Genomic DNA, 23,767 nt, shown 5'->3' with positions numbered 1-23,767 from the left:
CTGCCTCTGACCATGGACCACTTCGTAGCCTTGACATCGTGCATGGCAGAGCATTTGCTCCCCTGCATGTTAGTGCAGCTGGGTCAGGGTCCGCTATGGGAGTGATGAGCTCTGGGGAGCCACACCGGGTGAATGTGCTATGCTAGCCCTAGAAATGACTGCGGGGAGGGGAAGAAAACGACTCAGCAGCATCTACAGGATTTCCACAATAGGAATCTGAAGGATGTGTAGGCGGAAGTGTGCGTGCCTGTGGGGCATGATGTTTGAGCATCTGGAGCTGTGTATCCTATGAAATGCCATAGCCTTTGTGCCTGTGCATGTGTGCTTTAAAGACTAGATCCATGTATTTGCACATCACAAGGAGTCGAAAGTCACTCCATTGGAGAGTCGAACATTGGGGGTCTACAGAGGGCAAACAGGCACACGGAGAGCCGACGGCCACGCAGAGGACTCTGTGCCCCGCTCCGGAAAACTGCTGGTGGCTGTGGGGCTTGAGGTCGCTAGAGGTTGGGGTGAACTGAACCTGTTCGTTTTTCTTCCCCAGAAGAGACAGAAGGAGAAGACACCACATGTCGATGTGGGAGCCACGCAGCAGCCACCTGTATGTGTGTACCAGTTTGCGTGTTTGTGAGTGGTTACGTGTGGGCGTGGGACAGTGTGTCATTGTCCTTGCCGTAGACAGTGGCACCAGGTGTGCATGTCAGTGTGTGCCTCGGTGTGTGTGTGTGTGTGTTCTGTGCACATGATCTGTGGATATGTCCTCTGCACCTCTCAACATGCGCTTACATCAGTGTGTGTCTACGGTATGTGACCTGTGCGTTTTTCCCCTCTTCTGTCTGGCTTGTGAGTGGGTATACATCGTGTTAGTGTTGGTGGGTATACCTCTCACGTAGGCAGTTGCGTATAGTTATGTGTGGGCCTCCGTGAGGGTGCGTGTGGGTACCTGTGTGTGTCCCCTTCACAGTCTGTAGGTGTGCGCCCAGAGGCACAAGTGGGGGGAGGAGGTGACCGTCCCCTCCGCCCAGCGAGCCCTCTCCTGTGTGCTCTTCTGCACGTGTCGTGTTTGTGTGTTCCTGCTGCCCCGTGAATACTCCTCTAGGCCCCTGGGCTGAAGGGTTCGACTGTGGTTTTGAGTATGAGCTGCTGGTGGTCTCTGGACTTAGTCTTCTGTGGCTTTTATTAGCTATTGTAGAAGAGACTCCCAGCACTCTTGCTTTTGAGAGTGATATCAAGACTTGGTAATAAGTCTGCTTGGCACTCTTCCCACCCTTCCGTGGTATCTGACCATTTCAGCCCTCGTTATCCCAGGCTGTTACCTGAGAGGGAAGGGAGAGGAGGGGGAGAGAGGAGGAGAGACCTTTGACCTGAAATCAAGGGCCGTAAGCAGATGCCCCGAAAGCAGGAGAGCAGGGGAGTGAAGATGGGGTAAGCCTGTGGACTGCTGCCCGGCCCCCGCAGTCCCTGGGGACTTGGAACCCCTCCCAGGGCTGATGCCTAGCCACCCCTCAGCTACTGCAAAGCAGAGGTTGGCGTGGAAAGTGCCCAGGCTGGGAGGCACCGTCCGATGAGCTCCTCAGCTGTGGCCCGTCCGCTCCTCCCATCTTTCTGTGCTTCCTGTCTGCAGGTCCTGGGCGCTCCCATTTGCTCCCACCATGTGTCCCGCCCTCTCACATGGCCCCTGCGGCCACCCTCCCCCACCTGTCTGCAACTTTCGGGCTCCGACCGAGGCCTTGCCCTTTCTCCTTGGCAGGAGGGAGCGGAGGCGCCGGCACCACATGTCGGTGTGGGAGCAGCGCACCAGCCAGCTGAGGAAGCACATGCAGATGTCTAGCCAGGAGGCCCTCAACAGGGAGGAGGCGTCGTCCATGAACCCGCTCAACCCCCTCCACCCGCTCAGCCCCCTCAGCGCACTCAACGCCCACCCCAGCCTTTATCGGAGACCCAGGGCCATCGAGGGCCTGGCCCTGGGCCTGGCTCTGGAGAAGTTCGATGAGGAGCGCATCAGCCGTGGCGGGTCCCTCAAGGGGGAGGGAGGGGACCGATCCGGTGCCCTGGACAACCAGAGGACCCCCCTGTCCCTGGGCCAGCGGGAGCTGCCGTGGCTGGCCAGGTCCTGTCATGGGAACTGTGACCCGACTCAGCAGGAGGCTGGGGTAGGAGAGGCTGTGGTGACCTTCGAGGACCGGGCCAGGCACAGGCAGAGCCAGCGGCGCAGCCGGCATCGCCGCGTCAGGACAGAAGGCAAGGAGTCCTCTTCGGCCTCCCGGAGCAGGTCTGCCAGCCAGGAACGCAGTCTGGATGAAGCCATGCCCGCTGAAGGGGAGAAGGAGCACGAGCTCAGGGGCAGCCATGGTGCCAAGGAGCCGACAATCCAAGAGGAGAGAGCCCAGGATTTAAGGAGGTGAGTGAGCGCACAGAGCACAGCCCGCTGCTAGGCGTTCCTCAATACAAGCCTTTCTGAGCTCCAGTTTCCCCTTTTATAAAATGGAAATGGTGCTGCACACTTTGTGAGGTCTGTATAAACATACAGGCAGTGGGCTCTGTCCGCCTGAGAACGAGGGCCTGCGGCAGTGGGTTGTGGATGGAAGGACGGGAATAGGCAGTAGGCTGTGGGTCTCGGCGCCTCTGCCTGGCTGGGTGGGGTGGAAGGCAGTAGTGGCCTTGTGCTCTCCAGCCTGCCCGAGCTTCCCCATCTTCCCCTCATGCCAGGCACGCCTGCCACTTGGAGACAGCGTCTGAGCACCAGCTCTCCCCTCCTGTCTCTTCACAGGACCAACAGTCTGATGTTGTCCAGGGGCTCCGGGCTGGCAGGAGCCCTTGATGAGGCAAACACCCCCCTAGTTCTGCCCCATCCTGAGCTGGAAGTGGGGAAAGATGCGGTGCTGACGGAGCAGGAGCCCGAAGGCAGCAGTGAGCAGGCCCTGCTGGGGGATGTGCAGCTAGACATGGGCCGCGTCATCAGCCACAGCGAGCCGGACCTCTCCTGCATCACGGCCAACACGGACAAGGCCACCACCGAGAGCACCAGTGTCACCGTCGCCATCCCTGACGTGGGCCCCTTGGTGGACTCAACCGTGGTGCACAGTGAGAGCGCAGTCCCTGTCCCCCTCCACCCCACCCCCTATCCTGTCTGGGGGTGGGGACGGTGGGCTCTGGGGCCATTCCAATAAAGCCACGTGGAAAACACCGCCAGGAGGAGTAAAGCATCCTTCAAGAAGTAAAAAGGAGTAGCAGAACAGAAATAGGCTAGAGTTCTCTCCGTCTTAAACTGTGCCCATCAAATTCCCTGAAGCTTTTGGTCCCTGTGACCACTCTCGAGTCTTCAGAGTGATCCCATGTGATGCCCAGTTGGAGATTCAGCTGTTTGATTTGGTGTGAATATTTGCTGTGTTCTCTGTGGTGTGCCAGGTGCTCTGCTGCCCCAGCAGGTGGGCAGCCTCTGATGGCGTGGACATGGCTCTGCTCGCTGAGTGACCTCGGGAACACCTCTGTATCTCTTGAGGCCTCAGTTTGTCATCTACAAACCAAGAGCATTGAACTAAATGACCTCTGAGTCCTTTCTCTGTACTAATATTTTATTTGATTCTATTACTCTTATCAACTCTTTTTCTCCCAGGAGCTTTTAGTCACAAGTTCTTCCCATCACAGTTCCCTTAGGCAACAAATGTTAATCAATGATGTCTTAACCTACTTCCCCACCCCTGCCCTGACCCTACACTCCATTCCAGCATTCATCTGATAACCCATCCCTGCCCTGACCCCACACCTCATGCCTTCCCTGACCCCACACCTCATGCCTGCCCTGACCCCACACCTCATGCCTGCCCTGACCCCACACCTCATGCCTGCCCTGACCGCACACCTCATGCCTGCATTAATCCCACACCCTATCCTTCCCTGACTTCATGTCGCATCCCTTTGGCCTCACATCCTCCCTGCCTTAATCCCACCTGCTGCCCCATATCACTGAACTGTGACCACAGGATTCCAGCTTTGCCGTTTTCCTCCGTTTCCGCATTTTTCTCTTTCACGTGACAGTCTTCTCCGCTCCCAGTTTTTCTGTCTTCCACGGCTCCCTCTCCATTTCCTCGTATTCTCTGCAGTCAAGGCGCCACCACTGCTCCAAAAAGTGCAGTCTCCCATGTCCAGCGCGTACTTCGGCTGACTTGGGCATGTCTCAGGGTCCCAGACTCACAGCTCTTTTGGTGTTTGTTTGCTTTTTTGATTTAATAAGTAAGAAGTGTTTGGGGGCCTTCTTTTATGTGAAAGAACGTGAAGAAAGCTCCACTCTCCCTCTGTTCTCATTCCAGAGCTAGTCGTTGGTCATAAGTAGAGGCATGTGATAGCAAGGCTTTTGGATACTTCCTACGACTTACTCTTTAGGAGGCCTTGGCATGGGCCAGGACCACAGGGGTCCGCTGCTGGCACAGGTTCCAGGGTGGAGTCATTCAGGGACCAGGGAGCAGTGGGCGAGGCTGACTGGGGCGCTTTCCCTACTGTGATAGCTTCAGCCTCCTGCCAGTTTAACCCACGCTGTGTCTTGAGTAGGGAAACAGAGCAGCAGCTGAGAGCTCCACTCGAGCTCCGGCTCCTTCATCCTCCCAATCCTGGAATGCAGTCGTGGACCTATACTCACGTGAATATTGCATTCTCATTTCTAAATTAATCATGGCCAAAAAAAAAGCATAGCCAGAAAGGCCGCTGCAAACAGAGTCATGATTTCTTGAAATCTTCCACTGCAGGGTGATTCACTGAAAGGATACGGGATTTTGAATTGGGAACCCATACTAGCTGTATGGCCTTAGGAAACGCACTTAAATTGTCTGAACTTTAGTTTTCCCATCTGTATCATGGGAGTAATAATACATGCCACTCAGGGCAGATTGATGGGCAAATTCAATAAGTGAATATGTACAAACAGTGCAGAGTTTAACCTTGTGAACTTTGTAACAGAAACACCGTACTATTTATCAGACTCTAAAAGTTCAGCCTTAAAAGGGGACACGTGATCATAGTCATTGATATGACATAAAAAGTTATTTCTTACAGCATTTGAGGAGGGTAAAAATCAGCGTTGAACTCAGTGTCTGGTAATAAATACCTGCAGCGCGTGCAGGGCACCTTGTTAGGGGCATCCCCGGAGCCCTTTCTCCTCCTCTTCTTTCATCCCCAGCTAAACGCAAAGGGTGCCATTTTCACATGCGGCATGGTTTCTGAAGATTTCAACGTGTTCCTCTTGCAGTTAGCAACAAGACGGATGGGGAAGCCAGTCCCTTGAAGGAGGCAGAGATCAGAGAGGATGAGGAGGAGGTGGAGAACACGAAGCAGAAGAAGGAGAAACGTGAGACAGGCAAAGCCATGGTGCCCCACAGCTCGATGTTCATCTTCAGCACCACCAACCCGTAAGCCACCCTTGCATGGCTCCCTCTTCGGGGCTAGGGTAAATGGCCGGGTGTGAGGCAGGGCAGGGTGAAGGGGAGAGGAAGGATGAAGGTCCACTCATCTCAAGCCTTTCTGGTGGAGTGCGGCCAGACATCGAGCATCTAGGGTGCCCACTGGGTGAGGTGGTTTGGTAAGTTAGACAGCCTCTGAGCTCTGTGTCCATAGCTGAAAGAGTAATGTCAGACAGGAGAGCGTGAGAAATGTCATCAGAAAGGAACTCTTCACCTAGTCTTCGGTCAGTAGGTAGCATGGAGGGTGGAAGGAAATCTACTTGAGATTGTGCCACCAAATGTTCCAGAAGTGGATAGAGCCAAGAATGTGGAACCTAGAACACCAGATCACCTGTTGGAGTTGAGAGTTTTGGTCACAGCTCTCTACATGTGGAGTTTGGAAATGGTCAGCTCTGAGCATGCCACTCAGAGGAGATGCAAGGGCATGAGGTAGGGATGGCAGAGAGGACTCTGGAAGATGAGATTCAGGAAAGATGGGATTTGGGAAGAGCATTCCAGCAGGGCTCTGGGAAGGGAGCAGCCTCCTGGGTTAAGGCACGTGAGGCATCCCTGGCTAGAATGCAGAATGTAGAATACAGTTACTTTAACCAGAGTAACCTGGGCCTCAGGAAAACCGTTACTGCTTTCATCAGGAATCTTAGAATCAACATCTATTTTTATGTTTCTTGGTCCTTTGAAATTTCCTTGGGATGTCCCAGTTCCTTACGGTGGGAGCGTAGATACGGAGATACAGCAGAGGGTGCTGTGCAGCTGCCCTGAGTTGGTAGGCTGATGCTGGCTGCTCCCCATGGCTCAGACGTGCCTGCAGATAATGCATTTTGGCTTGCGTGCTGCAGCCTCTAACCAATCTGATTATCTTCCCCCACTGGGGCTTTAAATCAAGGGTGGTGCCTGAGAAATTAAATTGCTCTCCCTGGCAGCCTCCTTTGGCGAGGGCCTGGCTGTCTGGACGGGGCCGATGTGTGTATGTGGGGAGTAATGGGTGCGGTGGGAGCGGTGGGGGAGCGGGTCAGTTCAGCCGTGCTCCGCCCGCAGGATCCGGAGGGCCTGCCACTACATCGTGAACCTGCGCTACTTCGAGATGTGCATCCTCCTGGTGATCGCGGCCAGCAGCATCGCCCTGGCGGCGGAGGACCCCGTCCTGACCAACTCGGAGCGCAACAAAGTGGGTGCACAGGGGCCATGTGCCAGCCTCCGTAGTGCCCTGGTGCCCACCCTCTCCCAGCACTGGAGGTGAACCGAGATGGGAGCAAGGTTGCCGGGAATGAATAAGGATTGGAAATTGTCGGGGAGTGAACCATTCCCAGACAAGCCCCTTCCCAGCCCAATACACTGCAAAGCTCTGCCCTGAACTGGCCAGGGCTCTGCGAGGGTCTGTAGCCACCCGTGGGCTTGCGTGTGGGTCATGGATGGTGTGTGCGAAGCCGGCCGCTGCAGCTCCACCACAGGGGCCAAGGCCTCTCCTGGGGGTCCCTTGGGAATCTGTCAGGAGATGTGAGGGACACAAGGAGGACAGGAGCTGACAAGGATTCCAGGTCCTGAGCCAGAACTGCGGGACAGGTCTGTGGGCAATTCAGACCCAAAAACCTAAGTTCTGGCCAACGAGAGAAAGCAGCCAAGGAGTGGCCACTGGGTCATCCGGCTCCAGCAGGGCCTGCGCCCCTCCTTCCTGCATTTCTTTCTCAATCCAGCTAGCGGTTCTGATTCCAAGCCTTTATTCTAGGGCGCAGTGGGGGAGGGCCAGGTGGGCGTGCACGCGTGTGTGTGTCCTGGCGGGTAGGGAGTATGTGTCGCCTGCTGGCCACACGTGGTCATTTCCCTCCACCGTACGTGTCTTTCAGGTCCTGAGGTATTTTGACTATGTGTTCACGGGCGTGTTCACCTTTGAGATGGTTATAAAGGTAAAAGCTTCTAGAGAAAAACCGGGCTCTTGGGTTTGGGTGGGTCACCTGTCTGCTCCTTAGGCTCGAGCTCTTCCTCAGTGTTACCAGCCACCAGCCAATGGCAGTCCTCGGTAGGGCTTCTGCTGCCCCCTCTCTGGCCTCAGAATCCTGAAGAAATCTGTCTCGGCTAGACACAGCGGCATGGATATGTTTGTATTGGTGCAGGCCTGTGGACCTGGCCCAAGTGGGAGGCAGGCAGCAGGTGTGCAGACAGGCTTGGGCCTGCAGGCCTTGCCCCAGTGCTTGTCCTGGCTGAGCCTGGGTGTGTGCCCAGGCAGAGGGCCAGGTAGAGATGGGTCTTCCCGGGCTTCATCTAGTCCCAGCCACCCTGACACTCCACAGCCTGTCTTGTTCCCAGCCTCATCCATCCGGGATTTTACCCATCTGTGCATATGTGGCAGTGCCCAGTATTCTGAGCCACAAATGAAAGGAGGAATGTGGCAAGGGTCCGTGACAGCCAAGGGGTCCAGTGAACCCTGAGTGGCTATGAGTCGGGGGCCTCGGGACTCAGTTGTGTGGAGACAGCCTGCTGGCTCTCCCTTCTCATTCTCCAGGCTCCAGCATAGGGCTGGTTATGGAGATGGTGGCAGTGGAGGCAATGCTGTGATGAACAGAGCTCAGGGCAAGTATTGCCCGCACCTTCCGGGCTCATTGTGGCTGTTCACGTCCTTCTTCTGCAGATGATAGACCAAGGCTTGATCCTGCAGGACGGGTCCTACTTCCGAGACCTGTGGAACATACTGGACTTTGTGGTGGTCGTTGGCGCATTGGTGGCCTTTGCTCTGGCGTAAGTGACTCTTTCCTTGTGTGATTCCCATCCCTCCCCTCTTCCTGGAGCCTCCAGCTGATTGGAAGCCCTTTCCAGAAATGCAACATGCAGGGTGATGCCAAAGAATGCCCCTCTGGAAATCTGCTCCCCAGGCACCCTCGGCAGAGTTCCTGAGGGCCGGGCAGCTCCAGTTCACGTAACCTGAGAGGCAGAATGGGGGAAGCAGGAGTAGGGAGCATTAGGAGGGAGAAGTCTGAGGCCCTGGGAATTCCTTTTCTGGAGACAGAAGCATGGGCAGGCACTCACCATGTGGACAGTGCTTCGGTGCACTCAGCAGTGGACCCAGGAACAGCTCATGGGCCCTTTCTTTCTTGAGTGTGTCAGTTAAGGAAGCAGCTTGAAAGAAAGATGCAGAAAGAGTAGAGCAAAGGTGAGGATCACGGAATCCTAGGCGTGGTGAAGTTTTCTGCTCATAGCAGGCATAAACAAGGGCTCTTCAGGGATGCAAGAACCGTGCTTTTACAGGAACCTAATAATATGTTTCATCTCCAAAAGGAAAGGCCTTCCAGACTTTCCTTGATAACATACGTAGGAAAACAGTCTTAAACCATTACCCACCGCATCTTTAGGGGTGTCACGAACTAAATCACCTGCATCACATTTGGGGGATTTCTTTTTCCCACACACACAGATCCAGATGTGGCCTGTTTTCAATCACATTCTGACATTTCCTGTGAAATCTAGCCAAGGAAAGGGCTCTTCCAGCCCTCCTGGGTGTAACTAGGAAATGGGATGCTCTCGGGGCCTTTGTCCTAGCTAGGTGTGTAGAGTGCTCCAGTGGGATGAATGACAGCCTCGGGGTCCTGTCTGTACTTTGTTCATCCTGAGCAGCTTCAGCCTCTGCCAGGAGGCACAACAGACTTCTCGGAGCCATCTCCTAAGACAGTACAAGTGGAAGCGTCATCTTCAGTCTAAGCAAGGCTGGCTACACCATGTGGCACATCAGGAGAGCTTTCGGAGCTGCTGTCGTTGATGGCAGCTGGAAAAGGAGCACAGGATCTTCCTTTTGCCCTTCTAAGTGGTTTTTCCTCCAAAGGTTTGCCCTTCCAAGTGTTTAGAAAGAGATCACGCTTGGAAAGATTTGCCCTTCCAAATGTTTAGACAGACAGGGAGGCTGACAGCGCTTTTCCCCAAGAACTCTCAGCTCCCGTCTCTAATCTTTTCTGGCAGAAAAATAGGTAGGGTGAGAGTTATGGGATATTTCTCAAGTGGCCTTGTAGGGGTGGAGATAGTGGAGGGCTCTCTGTCTTAAGGAGAGGTACAAGGCCCCCAGCTGTGCTAGGTTTGTAGGATCTCCCAGAACCTGGAAGTGGACTGTGTCCGCTGCCTCCTCAGCCATGAGAGACCCTTCAAAAGAGAACCGCATTGAACATAGTCTGTGAACCTGAACTGGGCTGGTGATCAAGGTGACTCCAGTGTCCCTTGTCCCCTTGTGCACATGCTAATTCCATTGTGTGCAGTCACCTCTGCCACCCACAAAAGGAAAGTTCTCTGTCAGATGTGGCTGGACTGTTCTTGAGGAAATTTTACAGAAGCCCGGGGTATTTTCTCAAGCATCTGGGCCCTGTCTGGATTCTCATTGTGCAATGAAAGGAGAGGCAGCCCTGGCTCCATCAAAGGACTTCCAGCTCCCCTGCCCACTTCTTGGAAAGATGGATTAAAATCTGCCTTTGCCCTAAGGAGACCCACTTTTTTGTTGGAGATAAATATTATCTTTGGGTTTTTAAAAGGTCAGGTTCCCTTTTCATTTTGTCAAATCATTTGCATAGATTATTCACCATATCGTTCTTCTTATTTGATCTCACTGAAAATCGTGTGTCTCTCTTTGAAGTATAAAGGACAAGGAGAGAGAATCATATCAGAAAGAACCCACCATATCTTTAGGAAGAACGGAACAGAGCCCACTGGTGTAACAGGACGGATTGGCAGGAAAGGCCGGGCTGTGGAACCAGACGGGCCCTTGTTTCAATCCCAGCCCCGCTACTTTCCAGCTTTGTGTCCTTGAGCCACAGCAAAATATTAACCCTCCTAACCTGAGTTCTCATCTCTGAAATGTAGATAAAACAATGTGTGTAAAGTGCTTAGCATGGGGCCTGAGGTAGTGCGGATGATCAGTAAATGTTAATTCCCCTCCTCATCCTTCCATTCTCCTGTCACATCATGAAATCCAAATATAGGAGCAAGTATGTATTGATGCACAGTGTATGCTGATAGATGACGTGTGCAGGCTGGTCCAAGGCCTAGTTGTTTTATACACACACACCCCACTTGCCTGTACCTGTGTGCCTGGTAACCAGGCTGGCATGTTGGTGCCAGTGTGGGAAGAGGTATGTTTTAGAGGAAGCTCCTGTATGCCTGCCCCTTGTCCACAGTCCAGACATCTCTCCCCAGACCCAGAGCAGTAATGATGTGCAGTCGAGCTGTCATCTGTCTTGTTTTTTCTTTGTGCCCTTTGAAACACGGCGGTGGTGGCTTTGGTGCTGGTGGCAGGGGAAGCCTTAACACCCCCGGAGCCGAAGCCTCTCTGTTGGTCCTCAGACCAGGTACAGTGCAGGGGCCCCCAGGAACCCCCTGGTTCTGGGGTCCACACTTCTGTGATGGATTGAGAGTTATGATCCATCACTTGCGTTGAGTCGCGTCACTTCTTGAACACTCTTCGTTTTCTCCGAAACATAGATGGTCCTTGCTCACCCTTCTCCATCTATTCTTGTGTTTGCCGTCAACTCTCCAAGCTTGCCGTGCCCATTTCCTCTGCCCGTTCTCTGCTCAGGGAGCAGGCTCCTACTCCTCCCCCTCTGGCCTTCATCGCATTTGCCAAGCGAGGTCCAGGTAAAGCTTTCTCTCGCTCATGCACCCATGCTTTCTGACTCTGCCTTGTTCCTCATTAACGGGACCAGAGAATTCAGCTCTCCCATCACTTTGGTGGAGTTAGCCAGAGTCCCACCTGCCAGCAGAAAGAGGGCCTGGCCTGGGGCAGAGAGTGAGATGAAGTCACTGAGCCTTTGTCCCTCACGGTCAGGGGCCCAGGCCAGCACAAAGCCAAACGTGGGGTTGTCTGCCGGCTTGCCAAGCGTCTCTCTCCTCGTGTTGACAACTCTCATTGTCATATCCCACATAGCTGCCCCCTGATGTCCACCTTTCAAATAACCTTGTTCATGTCCTAGTCTTTCTCTCCTTCTTGAAATTGAACTTGGACTTCCCAGTGACGCTTCTGTGAAGCCTATTGCTTCATAAACTTGAGCTATTGATGGTGGTTGCCATGGTAGCCTCTTTCTGTGGCTCCTCAGAAACCAGGACTGACATGGCATTCCTTCCGCCACCCGGCCAGAGCCTTCTCCGATCCCGGCCCAACTCCCAGGAGCAAAGCTTAGCGGGGGGCATGACCTCCAGCTGAATTCTCAGTGAAAGCTGCGGTGTCCCTGAGCCCTCCTGCCGAGGCGCGTGCCTGCCACCATGTATGTTTCCTACGAGCATATATGTTGTTTATGTCGCGGCTGAAGAGAAGCCTGTTCTCCACAGCTGCATACATCAAGTAAAGGGAACGTTTATAATGTAAACCTGACAAATTCCGTTGGGGAGCTTTATTGACTTTTGAGGAGGAAGGGAAGTGGATTTATTCATTTATTTATTTTTCTTCTTGGATTTAAGTGTGGGCAGAGCTGTGGATAAGAAAACAAATGGAAAGATACCCACATTGCAACTTTTCCGTTCTTTCCTATTCACTTTTACATTATAAGGCATTTATAAGAACGCCCAGGTCTCCTTCCTTCAGCCCAGCACCCCTGCAGGGAGGTGGGCAGAGTTTGGGCAAACGCTGGGTTCAGGGCTTCCTCATTCTACTGCCCTCACAACACCCGCTTTCTGGGCCACATGGAGACAGAGTGTTTGCTGACTATAAATGTCCAGAGCTGTGCCTTTTCTACTTTGAGGTTTCAAGAAAAGTCTGGTGAGTGGCTGGATCTATGAAACCCTCCTCTTTTTTCTTTTTCTTTTGGAAGAAGAGGGATTCTGTTGTGTGATTTTATGCGAGAGGACCGGAAACCGCTTTGCCTAGTTTCCGAACACCCTGTTGCCATCGGTGCTGCTTCTCGGCCCCCCGGTGGGAAGGCAGGGATGGTTACAGCCTTGGCATTTCTGGGGATCTGCACATGAGGCACATTCCCCTGCTTTGGGGGACCCCCCACAACAACTGAAGTCAGCTGCCTTGTAGGGAGGTCATGAGGTCCCACAACCACCACACAGAGTGCTTTCATGAACCTCACAGAACCTTCATGTTCCATGCCTTTCATGTTTAGTGAAGCGACTTGGGGAGACAGGTGGCAGGGACGGCATCTCTAGAGAAACGCAGGAAAGGACCAGCACACCTGTGCATGTGTGTCCATAGTGTGTGACACCCGCACTCCAGCCCAGGACCCTCACCCTCTCCATTTCCACTGCTCTACAACATGTTACTTGACTAGCTCGATTCACATTAGCAGGTGAGCTCTCCTGGATTGGATTCTAAGTAGTAAACTCACAGCTTATAACTGCTGCTCAGCATAAATGGTTTAACAGAAAAATAACTAGCAATTCTGCTCCCATCTCTTCCCCCGCCTCGGAATTTACCACGGCCTGTGCATCAGTCGGTCACACAGGCTCTCTGATGGCTGAAGCCAAAGCTTCCCGTTGCCATTTGCCATTGTAGCAGGGCACGGGGTGAGGTCAGGACTCCCTGGCACTCAGGAGATTTGGCTTACAGCCGCACTCAGCCTTCCATTATTCAGTCCTTAGCCAGAAATGAAAAATATGAGTCAATCTGCCTCTTGATGCCAGGAGGAACTGGTGTTCCCACATTAACTTTTATTACATTCTTTTCATTGAAGTATGCCACTTTCCTGACACTTGACACCCCGCCCTAGTCGCTGAGGTGGATAAGGTCCATTGAATGCATTCAGCACTAGCTGCAGCAGAGTTATACACACAGGCATGGACAATTTTAGATTTGGAAGAACTCTAAAGAGCCACAGAATATGTTCCTCTGGGAGCTGAGTGCGGTAGCTCATGCCTGTAACCGCAGCAAGTCAGGAGGCTGAGATGGGAGGGTTGCTGAAGGCTGGGAGTTCTAGAATATGGTCCTTGGGTTCTGGATTTGCTTGTGGGATTTTGTGTTTTAGAAGGTGAGAATGTGCACATGTCAGAAAGAAGTGGCTACTCAGCACCAAAATGCTCGTATACACTCATGCTCAGCACAGCACAGAAACAACAGACAAACATTTCACCCTAAACCTGGCTGGCTTTTTCTCCTATTCTTCACTACCTGCCTGTATCTAAGGCAGTTCCTCAAACCTCCATCATTGCCCCTGGGACCTCTTTCTTAACAGAACTTCCCTCTTCTTGAACTGAAAGGGAAGTCTCCCAAAGGAACCAGTGACTGCACATTAATTGTGTAGGCAAAAAAAAGTGGACAGAGTCCTGCTTCATGCAAAGAAGACCCATTTACCACTGAGCCAGACAGGCCATCCGGTGCCCCTGTTCTGTGGAAGAGAATGAAGGATTACAATTAAATTTAGCCATCAGGTAGCCCATTAACTGTGGATTTAGGAGGCCAGCCGAAAAGGAATTGGAAATTTTCAACTGTAAGCAGATAGGAGGATGTTGTTCCCTGAGAGTCCAGTTTAAAAGTCACCTCAAGAATGACTGCATCTGACTGTGCCCAGACAAGGACATTAAAGATGATCAAAGCCCTTGGACTTTTGAGGTGCCTACTGCTGTATCATGGGGTCTGGGAGGGAGTAAGAAGAGACAGTGGGAGCCACACGAGGGAGTGTCTGAAAGGAGGTAAGTCCTCAGGCTACCCACTTGTGGCATTAAGCCCCAGCATGCATACTTTTTAGTGAACACTGGAAAAATGTGTTGTCCGTCGCATGTGACATTGGTGCTGCAGAGGAACTGCCTATAGAATATTCACTTTGAGATCTTTACCTTATGGAGGCAACAGGGGTGAACACCCTAGTATGTTTTATCAGCAGCACAAAACTGGGAGATGGTTGCTTGTAAAGGGGAACTTAGCCTGTGGCCACAGACCCAAGCAAAATGAAATCCAATCACGAAGCTCTGCCTCATCCACCTGGTAACCAACAAGCAACCAGACCCAGATACAGAAAGCACCCTGTGAGCCTTCTCAGCCATGGGAAGAGCCCACAACTGCTGGATTAGTGGAAACTCCTCAGAGTGCCCTCCAGATTTAAAAGTAGATTTTAGAGTAATTCAGGTTAGAAGACTTCATCATGGACTTGGGGACCATCAACACAGACCATGCCTGCCACCTGCCCCATCCACGTGCACGGGGACACAGCCTAGGATTTCAAATTAGTCTTCAGTGGGACAGGTGTATTGGCCGGACTTCTGCCGGCTCCAAGGCCTTCTTAGAAAGATCAGCAGGTGAGGTGTCTTTGGGTATGTTTAGAATAAAAAAGAAGAGAGACAACTAAGGCCACTGGTCACCAGATTGAATAATACAACTGCTAGAAGACAGCTGCTCTGCTGTCTCCTGCTGCTTCTCAGTGTTTAGACAAAAACACATGCCAGTTGGAGTCTGGTGCTGTGTATGGCAAAGGAGGAGGCTTGCAGAAGGCCCTTGGGAGTATGTTTGAGGAGCTCATTGAGGTCCATGTGCAAGAGGGAAAGGATTGTGCACCAAACATTTAGCATAGAGCTAGTGCTCTGGTCACACGGCCAAGAAAGGTGGCAGAGTAAGAGTGGATTGAGGGCTCGAGGGTGACCCCCCAAGAGATGCTGAGGCATGGACCACGAGGAAAACTAAACCCCAAATGGCATCCTCTAAGCAGTGACAAGGTCGCAGTGCTACATTTAGTATTTTTGCAGAAGCAGATGGACATATCCTTATCTGCAGGCCCTAGAGAGACAGGCACCGCCAGTGCAAAAGGGGGAACTTCCCTACAGCTCTTCAGAACTTTCATAGCGCTTTCACACTCTTTATTTTATTTGTCACTGAACAGTCCTGTTTTAGAGCTGAGAAGGAATTGCCTGAGGTTTGACTAGTCTGATTCATTTGACTAGTAAGTAGCAAAGCCCGTTCTTGAGCAGCCTTGGTGTTCTGACCTGCAGTTCCGTGTGGTCTCCATTAGGCTAAGCTCCTTTCTACACATCATGTTCTAGTTAGCTCCAAGTGAGTAACCCCTGTAAGCTAAGAGCAGTGGCTTGGCATAGATCTCTCCTCGGCCTGCAGATCCTTCTCTCTCTACCTGGTGAATATAACAAGACCTATGGGCAGATGGAGGAGGCCATCCCTGAACTTACCCATCTTGATGTTTCGTCTGTAACTTGTTTTCCTAGGAACCCTCATAGACCCTAAACTGATTACAGGGAGTATGATAGCTCAGTATTTGAGCTCAGGAAATACTGGTCCTTTCCCTGTTTTCTTCTTTGGTTAAAACCCTCCAGTGGTTCCCATTCGAAAGGCACTGTAACATCTCAAATAAGAGCGTAGGTTTCAGAGTCAGGCACATTTAGATCTCAATCCTAGCAGTATTAATTATTAGCTGCATGCCGGGCGCGGTGGCTCAAGCCTGTAATCCCAGCACTTTGGGAGGCCGAGGCAGGTGGATCACGAGGTCGAGAGATCGAGACCATACTGGTCAACATGGTGAAACCCCGTCTCTACTAAAAATACAAAAAATTAGCTGGGCATGGTGGCGCGTGCCTGTAATCCCAGCTACTCAGGAGGCTGAGGCAGGAGAACTGCCTGAACCCAGGAGGCGGAGGTTGCGGTGAGCCGAGATCGCGCCATTGCACCCCAGCCTGGGTAACAAGAGTGAAACTCCGTCTCAAAAAAAAAAAAAAAAAAAAGTATTAGCTGCCTTAACTTTGAACCTCTGCTTTTTCATTTGTAAATGGGGATTCAAAATAATATTTTGGTCTTATGTGCATTAAATAAGGTAAAATGAATTTAGTGTCGGATATAGTGCCAAGTGCTTAGTAATTGTATAATAAATGGTAGTTATTATTGCCTACCAAATAATAGTCCAGACACAGTGAGATACTTGGAGGGTCCTCACAGCATGACCCCTCCTTCTACCTTTCACTCCTGCAAGCCTGGCCATTCCCTGAGGCAAGAGATTCCTTCAGATCCCTGAGCTATTCCCTCCTTGGCTCATGGGGGTGGGCAAAAGGGTTCCTTAGAACCTGATGTCCGTGGTCTGCTCCCATGGGAGGAGAGTCAGTTCCTGGCAGAAATCAACTTGAGAGCATGTCGTTTGAGAAGAGGGGACCTGGAAGGTGAAGAGCAAGATTACACTGAATGCTGAGTGATTACACATAAAAGATCTGGAAAGCAGCTTGACAGCTGAGCTAGAAAATTCTCATCTTTTACTGATGAAACGAGAGAAAAATGTGTCATTTATTTTTCCTGGAGAGCAGCCAGGAACTTACCAAATAAATAGAAAGTAAGTGGTAAAATGGGTGGCCAACTGAATCCCCATTAAAGTGGGGCCAGTGCATCCTAGCATGTGGAATTGTCCTCAGATTTTAACATTAGAGTCAATTTTTGAACCTGATAGAAATGAGGCAGTATATTTTAAAAACTCTGTTTATAACTTAGTAGCAGAGATGAGCAAAGTGTTATCGAACGATTACATTGAAATGATTTGTAAAATGCACGTGAATTATTTCCAAAACAATGGGCCTCAGTTAAGGTACTTCTCCTTGTAGTTTGGTGAAACATGTTCCTTGCAATCTTGTTGGCTTTGATAATGGCTTAAGTAACTCTTGTGTGTGTGGATTTAGGAGCAGTACTTTGGCCTAGTGTAAATTATATTGTAATTAATGGTGACTATATTTTGAGGCTTTTCTTGACTCTGGGGCTTTGTTATTCAGTACTCTTTTCATTTCAAATGGCAATTTTTAAGTCAGTTAACAAATCTTGCCCATGTTAACAAAACTGAGGAGGAAAGCGTATTTTTCTGCAGCTATTCAAATTCATAGCTTTTCAGTGGCGCCTCTGCAGTAAGAGACCTGATGAAAGATGTGTAGAGCAATGACTAATTTTTTATTTTACTTTTGGCCTGTGTCTGATTGCTATCCCTGGCTCAGATCTGTGGGAGTTAGGATGGGACAAATAGCCCCCCAGTGGTTTGGCAGCCACACTCAGCTGTTAAGATTAGAGTGTATCATTAAGAAAGCCTGTTTTCCAAAACAAGGGACAATGGTGACTTTGTATTATGCCATGGATTATACAGTGTATGTGGCATAATACTCTACAATGAATTGTACCGTGATATTTTACTAGGATTCTGGGGGGAAATTAATTGAAGAGAGCAAATTATATCCTTTATACGGGTGTGTGGGAGGAGCAGAAAATATTGTGTCCTCGTGCAGAAGATGCATGTCTATGAGCATGACCTCTGAGAACCTTTTCAGATGCTGCAGGATAGAAAGGTCTCTGAGATGAGGACTTGAGCTAAGCAGAAGGCAGAAGCCTGGGTGGGGTGTTCCTAGATCACCTGCTCTTATATCGTTCTCCTACCCTATTCCCACGTCTTACAGATGGGACAGATTATCCCTTAGTTCTTCCTTAAGACAAATGTAGCCTGGGGAAAGGGAAACCTATGGAGTTATTCTGGTAAATTTTTCAATGGAATGATTTCATTTTTCCAATGGCAGCTTGCAGTTCTACTTTTATTTGTGTGCTTGTTTACTTGAGGTCTGTCTTCCCTCCTAGACTAGGTAAGTTTCAAAAGGTTGGCAACCTCATTTGTTCACAACTATATATCCAGTATGCAGAAAAGTTCCTGACATGTATTAAGGACTCCACAGATGCCTGGTATATGAATGAATAAAGGTGTGTTTGGCTGACCTACCACATGCCCTGTCTTACATGTGAGAAGATGCTGGGGAAGATATTTCTGTCCTCTGAACATTTGGAGGTTATCATATTAAGGATTTAAGGTTCATAAGGTCTTGAGTCTAATTCCCAAACCACCATTTATTTGGCATTTATAGTGAATATTAACAATTTTGAATATGGGATCATTTGTTGAGTAAAATGGCCATCAGCACTCTTTGCTTGTGACATACGGTAGTGGAACATAGGTTTGTGATACATTGGCCAAAAAAACCAAAAAACAAAAAAAGTAATAATCATCACAATCTGCAACTAAGAACCAAAACGTGAATTCTGGGCACTTCTTAGCAGCAGGCCAGGATAGGGAATCATGAGATGCAGGTAGACCTGTGGTTCTAAACTTACTCAGTGAATGATCTTAGATAAGGCACTTCCTCCTGCAGCCTGTTTCCTTTGCAGCTGAGTGGATTTCAGGGATCTCTTCCAGCTCAGAAATTCTGTGGGCTTTTTGAGAGAGCCTTGAACTAAAACCTGCTGGCGCGGAGCTTTAGTGGTTAGGAATGAGGGTTCTGAGCGTCACACGTGCTTGGGTTCATGTCCCAGCTCTGTCAACTGATGTCAGGCTCTCACTCAACCTCTCTGAATCTCCTCTGCGAAATGGGGATAGTGATTCCTGTGTGCTAAAGTTAGGAGGTTTAAATAAAGGTTTGCACTAAAATTGCTTAGCACAGAGCCTGGCCCAGAATAAAGAATAAATATTCAAAAAATTTAAAAGTTAGTTGTCATTGTTTCTATCTTGAAGATATTTATGCCCCGACTTATTTTAAGTGCCTCACCCGTAGAACTGGAATGATTTTTCATCTTCAAGTTGCACAGTAGGCTCACAACGGACAGGTGGTCATTTAATTTATCAAAAGGCAAACTTTTGTGTGGCTTCATGATCTTGACAGACAAATGCCTCCCCCGCCTTATTTCACGTTGGTTTCCTGGTGTTGCTCCTCTGAGCTTCTGAGAGACATCAGTGTGTCCCTCTCTGAGTGGTCAGGTGTCCCTCTTCAGATGAAACCCTTCATAAGCGTAACCATGCCAGTGTGTGAGAGAGTTTCTGGCCCAGAGCAGGCTGGTTTCTTATAAATTCACTAGAAACAGAATTTCTCTGAAGACTACATAGGAAATGAAAGTAAGCGCCTGCCCCATGTTAAACTAGGCCCCATGGAATAATGCACAATACCCGAAAGTCTATGCAGCATTGTCACTTGGGCTGGCAAAGGGCCCCTGCAGGTTGGGACGGTGGCCATGGAGCAAATGGTGTGCTGGCCCTTCCTTTCACAAAGGTGTGGACTCTTAAGTGCCAAGGCTGTGGGCGGGGTCCCCTGGGCCGGTGCTTCTCTGATTTCCTGTTATTGTAAGGTTCTATTTTCTCCCTGAAGTGTTCTGACTGTCTTCTCTCTCCCCCAACCCCATTTTTTTTGTTGTTGTTTCTTTTGATTTTCTATTGCTCTCTGATTGGATCCTCCACAGGAACGCTTTGGGGTAAATATGTTCAATTATGTTTGAAGGGATGAGTTGGAGGAGTGAGAAAGTATGTTTGGGAGGGAGGGGCCTATGCATTGGGGAAAACGTGGTAGGTTCTTATTTAAATCCAAGAGATCAAAATTAGGAGTCGCCAAGCCTTCTTGGGAAGCCATCATTCTTACTGGCTTGGATATGTATTAGGCTCATATGTTGCCTCTCTTAGATATATAGACAGATGAGCCCAAGCCAGTGAAATCATTTGTAAAATACACCAAAGCCCCTGGATGCTAAAGACCATGTCAGTGCAATGATTTTGGATTATTTCTATTCAGATCTAGGATTGAATAAAAGTAACTTGTAGGTCGTGGCCTATAATTATTAAAAGAGTCTTAAACATTCTGAGCAAAGTCAGCATTCCTCCGATTTGATTAAATATCTTTTGATCTTGCTTTCTGTGAAAGAATAGAGGGAATTGCATCTCCCCGCCAGGGGTGCGGTAGGCGTAGCAGGAAGGTAGAGGGGGAAAGCAGGCAGAAGCCCTGGCTGCTCCCACCTGATGTTCTGGGCTCCATTTCCTCAGACTGTTGGTGTAACAGTCATCTGGGTTAACATGAGGAAAGAGAGAGAGCCTGATTCCACTGTTCGCAGTCTCGTTTTCCACCTTTTGTGTGTTTTATAAATCACAATTATTTGAATTGAATGCAAAGATTTCAGGGGATGAACAGGTAAGAAAGAGAAATGCAAGTTGGTTTATTCATTTCATTCCTAAAAGTAAGAAGAGAAACATATTTTCACTCTTAGGAGTAAACCTTTCTAAGTGGCTGAGTAGGGAGGGTCCTTAGCTGTAGGGCTGGGATAAAGGTAGCTGGGCCTGCAGTTGGGCCTCCTCCAGCCAAGTGAGTCTCTGCAGACTGTGCTACGTGCATACTGTCTGCAATGGAAGGGTCTGCAGGAAGAGCCAGCCACACAGAGGTGCTGGGGTGTAAGCCAAGATCCTGGCTAGAAGCCTGCATAAGATGCTTTCTCTGGAACACGTGGACCAGCAAGGGTGTCATGTCTGCCACCACCCTGCCTCAGCTTGCTCGCTCCTGCACTAATGAGCTGTGCAGTGGTGACAAACCTACATTAAGTCACGTGCCCTGATGAGACTTGCTCTCAACTGTGGGTTCATCAATTCAGCAAATATCACTTGAGAACCTATCATTGGGCAAGCACTGGATTAGGCACAGTGGGGATCTGAGGTGGGCTGCTGCTCGCGTTTCCCAGTTGACCGATGCATCTTCCATTTTCATTGTGCGGGTGTGGTAATCCGCAGCATTAGACTGGCGGTTAGGGAAGGAAGTGTCGGTTAACATATGCGCATGGAGGCCTCTGTGTGCCTGTATATTCCTCCGTGTGTGTATATAGAGTGGGTATGTGCATGTGTGGGTGTTTATGCATGTGGATGTGTGTTTATGCGTGCACACTGGGAAGTGATTTGAGAATATTCCTGAAGCATTTTTTGTAGGATGTCCCTGGAGTCAAATCTGACTCAGTTTCTGGCTTCTTGCCTACATCTCTCCCATATAGCTCTTCCCTTTTAGCCTGTTGTTACTAATGCCACAGTTTGAATGTCACTTTTATTTCTCCCTCCCCGCCATTCCATATGATTCCCTGGGGGCTCTCCCCTGCAGAACCAACAAAGGACGGGACATCAAGACCATCAAGTCTCTGCGGGTGCTCCGGGTTCTAAGGCCACTGAAAACCATCAAGCGCTTGCCCAAGCTCAAGGTAGTGTTTACAGAGTTCATTCCCATCACATCCCCTTCTCCGGTCATTTCTCTTTAGCCATGGCTGGCCTGCTTTTGGAGAATTCGTTCTGGGAATATTCCCTTTTCTCACATGGATACTGAAGTGAGAATCTGCCTGAGCTAAAGGTCTTAGTTTCAAAGGAAAATTACCAACATCCCAAGAAATCTGTAAGAAAGCTTTGCCTCTTTAGTCCAGACCTAGGTGGTATCTACTCTCCCATGTGACATGTCATCCAAGAGGGAACCCTGTGTGGCTTTGTCCTGGGGCCTCCTGTGTCCCCAGTGCAGACCCAGAACACCAGAATGGAAGCAACAGGAGCCCCCTGTGTGTGTTGTGGTCTGCATATTATTTAAGGCCAAGTATCCAGGGACATTTTCTCTTCTCATAACTCTGGAGTAAGAGGCTCTTCCAGCCCTTCCTTTCGTAATTTTTAGGCAAAGATAGGTCAGTAACTTGTCCGAGGTCATGCAGTCCATTTTTAGCAGAGGCAGAGAAGAAATGGGGAAGTCAGCTGACATGAATTAAGTTATTTACTAGGAGTCTTACCCAGATTTCTCCTCGTCTAAATACTCTCCCTGCTCTCCTCCCCTGGGGCCCCACCTTCCACAAGCCTTCCTGCCTCTCAGGAAGGCTTCCCGTGCCTTATCACACAAGTCTGCTAGCCTGTTGAACCTGCCTCCCCTACCCCACATACCTTGCTGTTAATGGAAGCTGAGGCTCCGTGGGAGGAACGTTCTTTCTCCCTCAATTCCTGTGAATGAAAGCGAGCCACTGCCAGGGAGAGGACCAGAGCTTCTGGTTTCCAGCCACGAAGTCTTTCTGCTGCTCAGGCCACACAGCCAGCCAAGCCCCATCTTCAGGGGTTACACCAGAATACTTCCCAGCAAGCAGATGCAATTCCCTCACTGCACATCACGTGGAATCATGCAGCCCTGCTCAAGGTGTGCGCCATAGGCCACCTGCATCAGGATCACCTGGGCACTTCTTAAAATCCAGTTTGCTGGCCACCGAAGCACAACAGAGCCAGACTCCCTGTAGGAGGGGCTTGGAATGTGCCTCCTAAACCGGCTTCCCAGGTGATTCTTAGCATATAAGTGTAGTTTGAGAACCCCTGTCAACATTAGAAGGAACCCACTTAAGTGCCAAGCTCAGCTCTGGGACTTAGGAGCTGTATGACCCAGGGCAAATTACTTATTCTCTGACTTTCTTTCACATGGGAAATGGGGACACTTCTTACCTCACACATCCGTGGTGTGGATGAAATGAACTGACGTGAGTGGTCCCTGTTAGAAAACTCAACAGTTCCTCTGGAATGCCTGGCGCTGCTCTCCCAAGCCTGCCACAGAGGACACAGCTGGGGGAGGCTCTTGTGCACTGGACTCTCCCTTGCTTCCCAGTTCCCACTTCCTACTGGATTCTCATCACCTCGGATACTCTTTGCCCACCCCCAGCCCCAACCCCCTTCAGGCCTCATAGCACTGCTTCCCCTTTCAGCCATCTGACTCTGCAGAAAGGGGGCAAAACTAACTAGGGTTTTTTGTTTGTTTTTGAGACAGAGTTTTGCTCTTGTTGCCCAGGCTGGAGTGCAATGGCGCGATCTCGGCTCACCACAACCTCCGCCTCCCGGTTCAAGTGATTCTCCTGCCTCAGCCTCCCTAGTAGCTGGGATTACAGGCATGTGTCACCATGCCCAGCTAATTATTATTATTATTATTATTATTATTTTTTTAGTAGAGATGGGGTTTCTCCATGTTGGTCAGGCTGATCTCAAGCTCCCGACCTCAGGTGATCTGCCCTACTCGGCTTCCCAAAGTTCTGGGATTACAGCTGTGAACCACCATACCCAATCACTAACTAGGTTTATGAAACAGAAGAAAAGTCACTTCTGAGAGGCCCTGATCTGACTGAAACGTGGCTACCTCGGAGCCCAGGGCCCTGGCCCACCGCATGGGTTCCCAGAGAGAGACACCCATGCCCCCAAGGAAGTGGCCTGGCTGACTGCTCTCCTTCGTGGCTACCCTGCCTTTCCCGCTGGAGGAGGCCCTTCTCACAGTGTCAGCTGTTTCTTACCACCTTCCTGCCTGACGACGGCCCAGTTCGGCACCCGCCCATAAATACTCATTGGGTTCTGCCTCGCACCCCACAGAGTGTGGCCAGGCTTCCTGGGGCCCTGACGCTGATCAGTATTGTCAGTGCTCCTGCAGAGGGGGGTTCAGTGGGCCTCAGGGAGAGCGCAGACAAGCTTGATGAGATGAGTTAATAGGTTAGAGAAAGCACCCTGCAACCTTACTTAATTCGGTTAAATTATGAAGGCTAGTTCCTCGCTCTGCAGCTCCATAAGCTGAGGGAGACGTAGGTGGCTCTGATGACTCCACAGGGCTGCATGTCACTCACA

General features: G+C 50.3%; 1 protein-coding gene across 7 annotated transcripts in view; it reads left to right on the top strand.

Moving 5' to 3' along the window:
• Positions 1-23,767, top strand: part of CACNA1E (calcium voltage-gated channel subunit alpha1 E) — a 405,974-nt gene that overhangs the window by 327,997 nt on the left and 54,210 nt on the right. For 3 of the 7 annotated variants that reach the window (XM_074389670.1, XM_074389671.1, XM_003925314.4), the window contains 9 exons: positions 545-601; positions 1,751-2,401; positions 2,771-3,084; positions 5,243-5,402; positions 6,489-6,618; positions 7,295-7,354; positions 8,077-8,183; positions 19,588-19,599; positions 21,255-21,351. In XM_074389670.1, the coding sequence (XP_074245771.1) occupies positions 545-601; positions 1,751-2,401; positions 2,771-3,084; positions 5,243-5,402; positions 6,489-6,618; positions 7,295-7,354; positions 8,077-8,183; positions 19,588-19,599; positions 21,255-21,351 (1,588 nt within the window). The remainder of the gene's footprint in view (positions 1-544; positions 602-1,750; positions 2,402-2,770; positions 3,085-5,242; positions 5,403-6,488; positions 6,619-7,294; positions 7,355-8,076; positions 8,184-19,587; positions 19,600-21,254; positions 21,352-23,767) is intronic. The other 4 variants (XM_074389669.1, XM_074389672.1, XM_074389668.1 and 1 more) reach the window with 2 other exon arrangements.

This window comes from Saimiri boliviensis, chromosome 19, assembly GCF_048565385.1.
Source record: "Saimiri boliviensis isolate mSaiBol1 chromosome 19, mSaiBol1.pri, whole genome shotgun sequence".
Classification (NCBI taxonomy): Eukaryota; Metazoa; Chordata; class Mammalia; order Primates; family Cebidae; genus Saimiri; species Saimiri boliviensis.
The sequence above is the reverse complement of the archived record's forward strand: the minus strand, read 5'-3'. Positions and strand labels throughout refer to the sequence as shown.